The 13,560-nt window shown below is 33.4% G+C and overlaps 1 protein-coding gene across 1 annotated transcript; it reads left to right on the forward strand.

Moving 5' to 3' along the window:
* The first annotated feature begins 8,007 nt into the window (after window positions 1-8,007).
* Window positions 8,008-13,335, forward strand: LOC132314967 (desmethyl-deoxy-podophyllotoxin synthase-like). Its single transcript, XM_059813730.1, has 3 exons — window positions 8,008-8,133; window positions 11,453-12,434; window positions 12,546-13,335. Exons 2-3 carry the CDS (start codon window positions 11,487-11,489, stop codon window positions 13,170-13,172), a joined length of 1,575 nt encoding a protein of 524 aa, XP_059669713.1. The 5' UTR covers window positions 8,008-8,133; window positions 11,453-11,486; the 3' UTR covers window positions 13,173-13,335.
* Window positions 13,336-13,560: the final 225 nt, after the last annotated feature.

Here is a 13,560-nt window from a genome sequence, read left to right on the forward strand (position 1 = left end):
TATGATCAACTGTTCAACCTTAGGATTTCAATAATTATATATCATATGGAATTAAACTTAATAACATTCATTTAATTCAGATTAAAGAAAGATGTTTCATGAATTTCAATTAATAATAACCTATCTTCGGTTGGCACGAATTATCTACCTACTTACTTCTAACTAATTTTGCAGTATAACTCGTTTTCTCTAGGCATAGACTATGAAAACATTCATTCATGAAAAACGTTTGAACACCATTGCATGATCTCCATTCTTATGTCCGTCAAGGCTCTGCCAGATATCATCCATAAGAATGGGTTGAATTAAATCTAAGACAAGGTATTAATCATTCAAAAAACTATTTAATAATTAAAACACCAATTGAATTAAGCAATTGCCCAAAATCATGCAATCAAAATACATAATATATTAAATTCCCAAAGTATAGAATAATCAAACCATAGTATTCAGATTCGGGCTACATCAATGCCCTAAGGAAGGAATTAGCTACTCATGATGACGCAAAATATTATCTGTGTTGTTATGGTCTTCATCATCATGGACCGCCAAAACTACTTTTGGATCTTCTTCTTTAAAACCCTAAAAGTCGTCGTGAGAGAGAGATATGAGAGAGAAAAGAGATGGATTATAAAGATGGATTGTCCCCCATATTAATGGCCTTGTGCCTTCTTTTATAGAAGAATTAACTTCTAATAAGGGTTGAACGGGCTTTTAGGTCTTTTAGGGTAATCTGGGCCCACGAGGAAACAAAGGAATATGATTTTTGGTCATTCCTGCATGTATTTACAACTTTCAGGATGTCCAGGCTTGAGCATCAGAGTCCGAGGCTCGAGCATTAAGGTTCAGGTTCGAGCATCACCTGTCAAGCTAGAGCATCACCTATTAGCAATTTTGTCCAACTTTGTAATGCAATTTTGACCTATTTAGAATGCAAATTTGGAGATGGCTATTAGAGATAAAAACGTTAAGCTTTGAGTCTTCTTTTCAGAGCAATTGAGTTTGCTTAATTTGGAGTTCCGAGTCAAAAGTTATGGCCAAAATACTGAAGCGTGTTCAGAGTTTTCAACCATGCTCGAGCCTGAAGTATTGATGCTCAATCTTTTGATCATGCTCGAGCATCAAAGCTGATGCTCGAGCTCTAGAAGCAAAAATTGTTCGGAACGTCTTTTTATTAATGGTACTCGATCCCAAGGTGTTGGGCTCGAGCTTTGGGGCTATATGCTCGAGCTTTAGGTGTTAGTGCTTGATCCTTGAGTTGAGGCACGAGGTCTGGGAGCTTGGATCAATTTCGATGCATTAAGTGCTCGAGCTTTTAAGCAAAGGGTCGAGTACCCTTGGTTAATGCTCGAGCACCCTATGGTAATGCTCGAGCATCAAGCCTGAGGCTCGAGCTTCAAATTCTAAATTCCTCCAAACTTCACCATATTGACTCTTGGCTTACTTCGGATGATTGGCAATGACGCGGTAAATTTCATTATCATTCTTTTCATCATAAAAGCCCGATTTTAACTGCTTCTTTGGGAAAGTACCTAAAAACACAAAATACATAGAAATCAGTCCAATAATGGATAGAAATATCACTTTAGGTCTTAACATACGTATATTTAGGGGCTCGAATATGTAATATTCAGCACTAATCACTATCATAGGTACATTCAGGGGATCTCGAAGATAGTGGGACCACTCAGCTATCTGACTAAGGAAGGGGTACGGTTCGTATGGGATAAATACTGTCAAAAAGCTTTTGATAAGCTAAAGAGCAAGTTGACTTCTGCACAACCGGTTCTATCTACTCCACAAAGTGGGATAGAGTACCTTGTCTACATAGATACTTCTTTGCAACGTCTTGGGTATGTTTTGATATAGGAGGAACTACCAATTTCGTATGGATCTCGTAAACTTAAGCCTAATGAGCTTAATTATCCAACACATGATTTGGAGTTGGTAGCTGTAGTCTTTGCCTTACGCATTTGGAGGCATTATCTGTTGGGAAAGTCTTTCAGATTATTTAGTGATCACAAGAGTCAGCAGTATTTGTTCACTCAGCTGGAGCTGAATATGAGACAGCGTCGATGGTTAGAGTTTGTGAAACACTATCATTTCTTTATACAGTACCATCCAGGGAAAGCGAATGTGGTGGTAGATGCACTCAGTTGTCGACCCTATGCTAGCCTTTTCGCACTATTCACCGTTGAGTGAAATGCTTTGAAGACAATTGATGAGTTTTCTGATGCTTTTATGGCATGCATGGTAGTTACACCCTCTATCATCCACAAGGTACTCCGGGCACAACTCACAAATCAGTAGTGCATTGATAAAGTTGCAGAAATAGTTTCCAGGGAGGTTCTATTTTATCATGTGGGGATTGATGAGGGCTCGAGGTAGAAAGGGCATTTAGTAGTACCTTCTGCTGATGATCTGAGAAAAGATGTGATGACTGAGACTCACCATTTTGGGTTTTCCGTTCATCCAGGAGGAGACGGGATGTATCAGGACATGAAATGGCAGTTTTGGTGGGCATGTATGAAGAAGGACATTGCTATCTTTGTCTCTAAATGTAGCACTTGCCAAGATAGTCAAAATTGATCACCAAAGACCACCAAGTTCTCTACAGTCACTACCTATACCGAAGTGGAAGTGGGAGATCATTTTTCTATGGATTTTGTGGAGGGATGGCCTAATTGTTTAAGAATCACAATTTCACTTAGGTCATCGTTGATAGGTTAACTAAATCAGCTCATTTTTTGCCTATTCGCATTGATTACATTTCGGAATAGTTGGCGCGACTTTATATTACAGAGATTGTGAAGTTACATGTCATATAGTTATTTATTATATCGGATAGGGATTCAAGCTTTGTGTCAGAATTCTGAAAGAGTTTTCAGCAGGCTTTGGGTACAAAGTTGCATCTTAGCACTGCTTATTATCCACAGACTAATGGACAGACCGAGAGGGTTAATCAGATCATGGAGGATATGCTTCATTCTTGTGTTATTGACTTCAAGGGCCACTGGGAGGATTATTTGCTACTTGTGGATTTCGCGTATAATAATAGCTTCCAGAAGACTATCGGTATGGCACTATTTGAGGCATTATATGGTCGACCATATCGATCTCCTGTTTGTTGGATGGAGGTTGGAGAGAGCAGATTTTTGGGACCGGAATTCATTAAGAATACCTCTGAGAAGATTATTTTTATTAGGGATCGTATGCGCACTGCCCAGGGCAGGCAGAAGAGTTATGCAGATCGTCGTACTCGTATTTTGGATTTTCAGGTGGGAGATCAGGTTTTACTCAAAGTGTCTCCTATGAAGGGAGTAATGCGCATTAGGAAGAAAGGGTAGTTATCACCACGTTTTGTGGGTCCTTTTATGATTACGGATCGAATTGGAGCAATGGCTTATCGCTTTACACTTCCGGACAATTTAGATCATGTTCATAATGTGTTTCATGTTTCCATATTACGAAAATTTTTGTGAGATGAGGATCGTTATTAGCATATTGATGTTGGTGAGATTGCGTTGCAGCCAGATGTAACATATGTAGAATCGCCGTGTCGTATTGTTGACCGCCGAGATCAAATTCTTCGCCATAAGGTTATACTGTTAGTGCGTGTCCAATAAAGTCACCACAATGAGGCTGAGTCCATGTGAGAACGAGCAGATGTCATTCGTTCACACTTTCCAAAAATAATGGAAGAAGGTAAGGGTGAATTCTAAGGACGGAATTCCTTTTGTTAGGGGAGAAGAATGTAATATCCCTAGTTTTAAAAGGATAGTCTTGGTATTTATTTAATTGTTTTATTTGCATTTTTAGATTATTTAACTGATTTAATTGATTATTTGTTTATGTGTTTAAATGTGTTGTGGAGCGTTTAATTATTTAGTAGAAATTCTTTAGTTAATTGTATTTTTTTCATTGGTGCTATTTAAGTTTTTTTTTTATTTATTTATTAGTGTATGGATGGGCTGATTGTATATGTGTATGTATATATATGAGGTATATATATATATATATATATATATATATAATAACACTTTATTATATATATATATATATATATATTTATATGTATATGTGTATGTATATATATGAGGTATATATACAAGGTACTGTTAAGGTAAAGAAAGTTACTTTTACTTTTATTGTTTAACTTTTGTTTTTTTTTTTTTGTATGATTTAATTATTATATTAATAGCTTAGATAACTTTTAGATAACTGATGTGTAGGTTGTTTAATTATTTTGTGGTTAGTGTGGGTCTGTTAGTACAGGTTAGGTGAGAAATAGGTTAGGTTATATATATATATATATATATATATATATATATATATATATATAGGTTAGGTCTGATAAATGGGTTTGGGGAAAACAACAAAACAAAGAGGAAAAATACGAACAGTGAGGGCGGCGCAAGAAGAAAGAGAGAAAAAGAAAAGAAAAAAAAGAAATAAGAAAGAAGGAAGATAAAGAGGAAGAAGGAGGCTAGGATATTTAATCAAACAAATCCTTAAGGCAAGTTTGATTCATAATCTATATATACTAGATTAGTTCCAAGAATTTAATTAAATAAATTGGATATAATTGAATGAATAAAAATATGAAATTAATGTTCATGTGATTATAATTGAGTTTGTGTTCATTTTCTCATGTTTATAAAATCTGAAATTACTGTTCGTGTGATTATAATTGGGTTTGTGTTGATTTTCCCATGTTTATAAAATCTGAAATTATTATTCGTGTGATTATAATTGGGTTTGTGATAATTTTCTCATGTTTATAAAATATGAAATTACTGTTCATGTGTTTGAATTAAATATTGTTAAAACTAATCTGATTAATTATGGGATAATAAAATGATGTGTGTGGTTTTGATTAATGGATCTGTATTAAATATTTTATTGATTTGAATAAATTCATTATGGACTGGAGTGCATGATTTAAAATACATATACTTAGTATAAAATTTAATCTATTAAAAAAGATTAAATTAATGGTTGAATATGGTATGATTAAATTATTATTATTATTTTCTTTTCTTCTTCAATTGTTTGGACTAAAATGAATTTAATCAGATTATGGATAGGTACAAATTTAATTGAGACACATGTTAATTTCTTATGATGAAAATTAAATGCATGTTATTTAGAATTGTTATTTTTGCTCAAATTAAATGCAAAGGATGTATAACGTGATTTATATCATGTTTATTTAGATGATTAAATGTCAATGTACTATTTGCACCATCTTTGGGATTTGAAATGTTTATTTAGTTATGCTGTGGATAAATGCACCATTATGGGATGGGAGCATATTAGGGACGGATTAACTTATGAGTTAAGTTCTATCTGTTTAAATTTATAAGGGAACGGATTAACTGACGAGTTAATTCCTACTTATATTCGTGTTAGGTCAACAAAATAGTTGGATGACATACTTGGTTTATTTTTGTGTTTTGGGTAGGATGGATTTATATATGTATAGATATATGTCATAATATGAGCTTGAGTCTCAGGATCGATGGTTAGGGAGTGTATATGTAATGGGATGCATAGCTGGATTATGATGCTTAATGGTGTACCTTGTTAAGTCTAAGCATTCATGCCCACTTCATGTGCATTTTTGCATGCATGTTGCTTACTAATCAGGTTGAGACCGTCTTGTAGTCCAATGAGAGTCCTTTAGTGTATGTGTGTATATATATATACGGACTATGTAGCTATTGTCAAGTTGACTAGGATGTATATGTTTATCGGGTCTCTATTTAGACTATAGTAGAGTAGAACTTGTTCGTGAGTCTGACCCACCATTATTTTTTAAGTATTCGTCAATTTTAGACTTAAAGGTTGTTCGTGCTGAGTAGAGACAGTCATTCATTATTCCGACTGTATGTAAGATTCTCATTCATGTTTTAGTTATTGGATTTATTTCATTTCAGTTATTTCAGTTTGGATTTGAGTAGGGGTCCACACGATGGATTCTTGAGTTGTAATAGTATCAGATGATTGAATAAGTTATTTTGGAGGATTATTTATTTATTAAATTTGAGGATTTATTATTTAGTTCCATTCAGCATATTATTTATTTATTTATTTATTATTCTTTTTGTATTCAAATACTTGTTTAAATATTAATTGTTTAATATCATTCGGTTCTGTGTTCGGAGTTAATCACACGTGGCTCTAGAATCAAAGGGTATTACAAGGAGTATCAGCCTTAGGTTAATGTGTTTACACATGCCTCAATAATTAGGTTAGCACTTTTTTAAATATTTTATTATTATCATTTTACATCTTAATTTATATTATTGAGTTAATATTAACATTATATTGCTAAATTATTTATCTTGTTAAATTTTTGTTCATATCTATATTCATTTTGTTCATATTATTGTATTCATTTTATTGAAAGAAGCAAAAGTGTTATTAATATATTATTCAAAGTTATTCAGTAATGGCTTATTATTATTTTATTTCATTGTGTAATGCTGAGTTGATTTATTGTATTTGTGTTATTTTATGAAATATGTGAAATGGATCACAACAAGTTCGCAGTTGCGATATTGGTGTAATAGATTTGGGTGAATATCGGTATAAACCGATCGAACCGGTCGGTTCATGAAAGTATGTAACAGTATCAAACCTTTAAAAAAGGGTTATGAAACAGATGATACGTCGCGTATTGACTGGTATGACGAACCATGATTCCTCTTACAAATTACTCCCTCCCTCATGTTCACCTTTTCATTTTTATAGGCCCAAAAAAACATCAAATTTGAAAAGTCAATGTATTATCTATTTTTAATATTATTAATTTTATTTTCTTCATAGTTCGCAATCTCGGTGTCGGTCACGGTATCGATCGTAGTCGCGATGTAATGGATTTCGTAGAATATCGATATAAATCGGTCGAATCATGAAAGTATACAACAATATTGAATTCTTAAAAAAGAGTTATGTACGGGTCAATACATTACATATCGGCTCATTCGGCAAACCATGGCTTTTTTACATTGAATCTATAAAAAATAAACCACCACATCATTGTCACCCACAAAAAGTAAATTTAATAATTCATTTACTACAAATATAATAAAAATATTTCTCTTAAAATATTAATTTATAAAAAAAATACTTATTTTGGGATACAATATTTGTAATCCGTTCCAAATAATAAATCAAAGGGAACCCGTGAATACCGTGGAATTTTCAACTGAGAGAGAGAGAGAGAGAGAGAGCAGAAAAGAAAGGCGTGGGCTGCTCCCAACTTTTCCTTAGCCACGGATAGAGAGCAGAAAAAGAAAGGCGTGGGCTGCTCCCAACCTTCCTTAGTCACGGATTCTCTCTCTCTCTCAAGTATACTAGGAGAGGAAAAAAGGAAGCAAAATAGTTATTTAGGTGTCGGTTAGAGTTTTCTTGCAGTTGTATTTGGACGACTCTTTGTTATGTTTGAATGGATTGGCAGTGGATATTCACTCTGAATTTGCTAAATATATCATTCTTTGTTAACTCACTAATTTGTGATCTGTTTATTTAAATCACTCACTAACAAATTATTAATTCGCTGATTTTTGGAAGAATTGACGGTTAACACACTTATTTTATCTTGAATGGGCTGACCTTCCTTTCAAAATAAGGTGGTAATACAGATTTAGGCCAAGGGCCCAAATGGTAAAAAAAAAAATAAAAAATAAAAAAGAAGAAGAAGCAGAAGAAGTTCGAGGTTTAATTTTTTCAACCTGAAGGTTTAATGTTCAAACACGTCATTTATTTAAAGATACGTGGGTGCAATTGTCTCCAATAACTGTCAATGATATCACCATCTTCAACAATTGGTGCATGGCTGACGGCCCTGTGGATCGACGGCTGTGAGCTGTTATTGTCCTTTGTTAACCTAGCCATCCAATCGGAGTCATTCATTTTGGGCTGTTCACTGATTATTAAAGAAACTCAATTCTTCTTTTTGGACTGTAACAGGTACTGATTACTACTCTGTCTAAACTTTCTCTATAAATACAGAGCAAAGTTCTCTCCACATTCACAATCACATTATTTGTTCTCTGTTTCTCCACTCTGCACCGAAGAGGCATGCTAACTAGAGCTCCATCTCATTAGAAGTATATCCCCAACACTGTGAGTCCCTCTCTCTCCTCTTCCCTTTCCCATGCATGCAAATTTTTTGTTTTTTTTGTAACTATATATATATATATATATATGTATATATAATTATGAGAAAAGAATGTAATATGCAATAATTATCACTCTTAGTCTCAGCTAAACAAATTTTAATTAATCATGTTTGCATTATATAAGAAAGTTGAGGGCTCTATATTATTTGTTATTTTTTTGCATATTTGTTCAATTCAAAATTTTTAAATCACTCAATTCACTCTAACTGTTGAGAAGGCTTTAGTAGTTTAGTAGCGTGCATCTCGCATTAACTTTTAACTATTGTTCTTAAAATCATTTTCCAAACAACTAAGAATACAATCATCAATAAATAAAGTGAATATATGACATAGAAAGAATATAAAAATTAATATATTGGTCTAATTATAAAAAAAATTTAATTATTTTTGCAGATAGTTCCAACTTTACTTTGCATTATGATTTGACTCATATATCAAGTGGATAACACAAAAATATCTTTGGTCTGTCTCTCTTTGGCATTTAATGCAAAAACAGAAAGCTGGCCCCACTATTAACCCCATCACCCAACAGCGTCATCATACATCATACGCATTTACATTATTATCCTCAACTTAGTAGTACTGCCGCAAAGCCATGCCGTAACGTAAAGGGTACTTTAGTAATTAGAGTACTGATTCCTTGGTCAAAACAGGGCAAAGGATTTTTTTTTCTCTTGGTAATTTTTTTTTTTTTTTTTTTCTTGGTCACAGCTAGTTAACATAAACACACTGCGCCAAAGAGGCATGCTAACTAAAGCTCCATCTCATTAGAAGTATATCCCCGTGCATGCAAATATATATATTTTTTTGTAAGTATATATATATATATATTTATTTATATGTGTGTGTGTATATTTAATTATGAGAAAAGAAAGTAATATACTATAATTATCACTTTCAGTCTCAGTATATATATGTGTGTATTTAATTATGAGAAAAGAAAGTAATATACAATAATTATCACTCTCAGTCTCAATATATGTGTGTGTGAGAGAGAGAGAGTATATTTAATTATGAGAAAAGAAAGTAGTATACAATAATTAACACTCTCTGTGTCAACTAAACAAATTTCTCAATCTCAGCTAAACAAATTTCTCACCCGTATTAGTCCGGTTGGTATATATATATTTTTTCTTCCAAAAAGTACCAAAAAGTAGACCGGGAGTTTTAAGTCATTATAGGAACATTCTATCTGTGTGTCTATTTTCTTTAAAAAATTGAAAGTTGGAGAACAAACCACCCCCAAAGATTACGGAAACTAATGATACTACTCTTTACATTTTAGGAAGCATAAAAATTAAAATCAAATCAAATTAATTGATAAAATTCATGTTGAGTTGTAGCCCTAATTTACTTTTCTTCTAGGAAGAGTTGAAGCAAAAGTTGTGATTTATTTTTTGTCTTGTGAGCAGTGACGGACCCAGAAAATTTGGTGAGGGGGGGCGAATTTTTAATTTGTGGGTACAAAATTATATGATGGGTTTATTTTTGTAATTTTAGTAGGGTTTTTTTTCATAAATTTAAAAAAAATTTAAGTATAAAATGAAAAAAAAAAAATCAGTGGGGCAAATTATAATTATAGTAGGGCATCTTCATAAATTATCAAAATTTGAAGTATAAAATGCTAAAAAAAAAAGAATCCAGTGGGGGCGAATTGTAATTTTAGGGGGGGCATTTTCATAAATTTTAAAAACATTAGGGTATAAAATGAAAATATTATAAATTTAGGGGGGGCAGATGCCCCCCCTAGTCCCCTGCTGGGTCCGTCCCTGCTTGTGAGTTTTGCACTTAGATTTTAGTATCTATTTAACTTATACATGAGATTATTAGAATTTGTACTGATTAAAGAAAACATTGAAAATCTAGATAGAGATTAGAGAATACGTAGGGGAGATAATGAATGTATTGGAAATTAGTCCAAATTTGTTTATTTAACTTTTCTTTTTTACTACAATAGGCCGTTAGTCCAATTTGTTTAGGGTTGGAGACCCGTAGAAAACTTTTCAGCTTGATGGCAAGTGGTTCATAAAATGGTGAGAGTGCTACTTTTGGAGTCCAAATAATAATAATAATAAATAAATAAATAAAAATCACTTTAACTATTGTTTTCACTAAGATAATATTTTTGGTAATTAAAATGGTTTGGTTGTTCTCACAGAAACACGCTTTCACTAAGATAATATCTAAATCCTCTTGACAAACCAAATATATTTTTGTGTCAAATCAATTCGGAGTGTTGCAAGAAGCCTCTACACGTAAACCAGCTGTCTCTAAGGCTCTGTTTGTTTGGACGTAAAATATTCTTTTTGAAAAATATATATATATTTTTTTCAGGTAAAATATTCTTTTATTTTTACTTTATTGATGTTTGGCAAAGGTCTACGTCGAGATTGAGGTCGAGTCCATCGGGCAGGGCATGTAAAATAACTTATCAAAAATTGATGAATAATTTAATTTTATTAAATTTTAATATTTTTTTTCTTCGTAAATATTTTACGATAACGAAATAGCAGAAAATAAAAAAATATTTTTTTAAAAATATTTTATGTATTTTACATCCAAACAAATAGAGCCTTAATGCAAAAATAACACTTCAAAATATTTTTTTATTTTACATCCAAACAAACGGAGCCTTAATGCAAAAATAACACTTTCATTCTAACATACATCGTACGCATTTGCACTATTATCCTCAACTTAAATTTTTCTTTCAATTAGTAGTACTGCCGCAAAGCCATGCCGTTACAAGTAAACAAAGAGCGTACTTTAGTAATTAGAGTACTGCTTCCTTGGTAAAGTTGTAGACACTGCACTAAACAGAAATGGGTAGCTTAAAGTCCAACTTAAATCTTTTGTTGTATTCTTTTTCCTTTTTATATAATTGAGTCATTTACTCAAAAAATAAAAAATAAAAAAATAAAAAAGAAACTCCATAATTCATTTCGTAGTTCATGCATGTAACAGACTAGGATATGTAAATGTTCCGGAATTATTAGTCTCCGAGAGCAAAAAGTTATATAAAAAAAAATTATATATTTATAACACATCTTTGACTCAATTGCTTACCTGCCTGCCTAATAGTGATTGCCCGGAGACAATATAAGTAACTTTTCCAAAAATGTTTGCAAGTCATTAAAGAATCTTGTCAACAGATCTTATTAACCAATTCATGCCATGTCTCATTTGTAACATGTATGTAAATGTCTGTCTTGATTCAAAGCTAAACTAGGAAAGAAAACTGATTTTCTAATAATATCTTGCAGAACTTCAAGGCTCCACAGCAAGCATAAATCTGTGATGGAAAGCAATCATACCACTCAGACAAGTGAATTTTCCGGCGCGGCACAACATTTGATAATGATGGAGTTCCCATTCCTCTCCTTCCCAATTCTATTCACATTCATTCTCTTTCTGTTCATGCTCTTCAAAACCAAGATCGGTTCAACTTCAAAACTGCCTCCGGGGCCATGGAAGCTACCTCTAATAGGAAACATTCACCAATTTATTGGATATCTACCCCATCAATGCCTAAGAGATTTGGCCATTAAATATGGACCTCTAATGCACCTACGACTTGGACAACTTTCAATTGTTGTCATTTCTTCAGCAGAATATGCCAAAGAGGTATTGAAAACACACGATATCGTCTTCGCTAGCAGGCCTTTTAATCCCACGGTAAATATCATATTTGAGAATGACATTGTGCTTGCACCTTATGGGGATTACTGGAGACAACTTCGGAAACTTTGTATAATGGAGCTTTTAAGTATCAGACGTGTCCAATCATTCCGACCCATCAGAGAAGAAGAGACCTCCAATTTGATCAAATCTATTTCGACACATATAGGATCTCTCATCAATCTCAGTGAAAAGCTTTTCTCGATTACATACAGCATCACAGCAACGGCGGCCCTTGGTAAGAAATTCCATGGGCAAGAAGAATTCATCTCTCTTATCAGGGAAGCCTTAGAGATAGCAGCAGGTTTGACTTTTGCTGATCTCTTCCCCTCGGTTAAAATGCTTGCTGTGATAACTGGGCTAAGGCCTAGAGCTGAGAAAGTTCATCGAAAACTTGATATGATATTAACTACCGTCATTGAGGAACATAAAGCTAGGCAGATGGCAAAACAGACCAGTGATGGTGAAGCTGATCATGAAGACCTGGTAGATGTTCTTCTAAAAGTTCAGGAGGAGGGTAACCTTGAGATCCCTTTAACTATGACAAACATACAGTCAGTTATCTTGGTTAGTACATTTAATTACTTTATGCTTCTATCAATATCAATCAATTAAGCATTCAATATGTAATGCTTGTATATTTTCTTTTCTTCTAACTCAATTTTAATGCTCTTTTAGGACATGTTCAGTGGAGGGATTGAGACATCAGCTACAACTTTAATTTGGGCAATGTCAGAATTGCTGAAAAACCCAAGAGTGATGGAGAAGGCACAAGCCGAGGTGAGACATGTTTTATGTCAGAAAGGAAATATCCTGAATGAAGATGACCTTCATGAATTGAGTTATTTAAAGTTAGTTATCAAAGAAACTCTGAGATTACACACTCCTCTCCCTTTTTTAGTTCCAAGAGAGAGCAGGGAGAGATGTGAAATCAATGGATATGAGATACCTGCAAAAACCCAAGTCCTTGTCAATTCATGGGCAATTAATAGAGATCTTAAAAATTGGAGTGATCCAGAGAGTTTTGTTCCAGAGAGATTCCTTGACAGTTCAATTGATTACAAGGGGACTCATTTTCAATATTTACCATTTGGTGCTGGAAGGAGAGTCTGTCCTGGCATGTCATTCGGGATAGCCAGTGTTGTACTTCCACTTGCAAATTTATTGTATCACTTTGACTGGAAATTACCCGAGGGAGAGAAGCAAGAAGATCTAGACATGACTGAGGCCTATGGTGCAGCAATTAGCAAGAAAAGAGATTTGTGTGTAATCCCCATTGCTTATACTCCTTCAATTGGTGAATAAGATATTAACACAAGAAGGTAGAAAGCGTTGGATGGTCTTCCAGAAATAATTGAATAAAAAGTCGGCTTCACTTATTGTGTTTTTACAGCAAAGTTTTTAGAGTTTTGATCTCAAAAGCTTAGCTCTTTGAATAAGTTCAATAAACTTCTAACTTCAAGCCCCACTGTTGAATCTTATACAAGCCTTGCATTCCACAATGAGTAATGATTCTCTAACTCAAATCTGAGATTTGAATAACTTTTTTGGGTAAAAGAATAATGAGTAATTTATGGCCTATATTAATATTTGTTATGCAAACGCAATGAACCCAAAATAGAATCAAGAATACACCACACATAGAACACAAAAATTTTAAACGTGGTTCGGCAATAACCTATGTTCATGATTG

Source organism: Cornus florida, unplaced genomic scaffold (genome assembly GCF_030987335.1).
Source record: "Cornus florida cultivar Cherokee Brave unplaced genomic scaffold, ASM3098733v1 CherokeeBrave_3.0.0_Hap2_Chr06, whole genome shotgun sequence".
NCBI lineage: Eukaryota > Viridiplantae > Streptophyta > Magnoliopsida > Cornales > Cornaceae > Cornus > Cornus florida.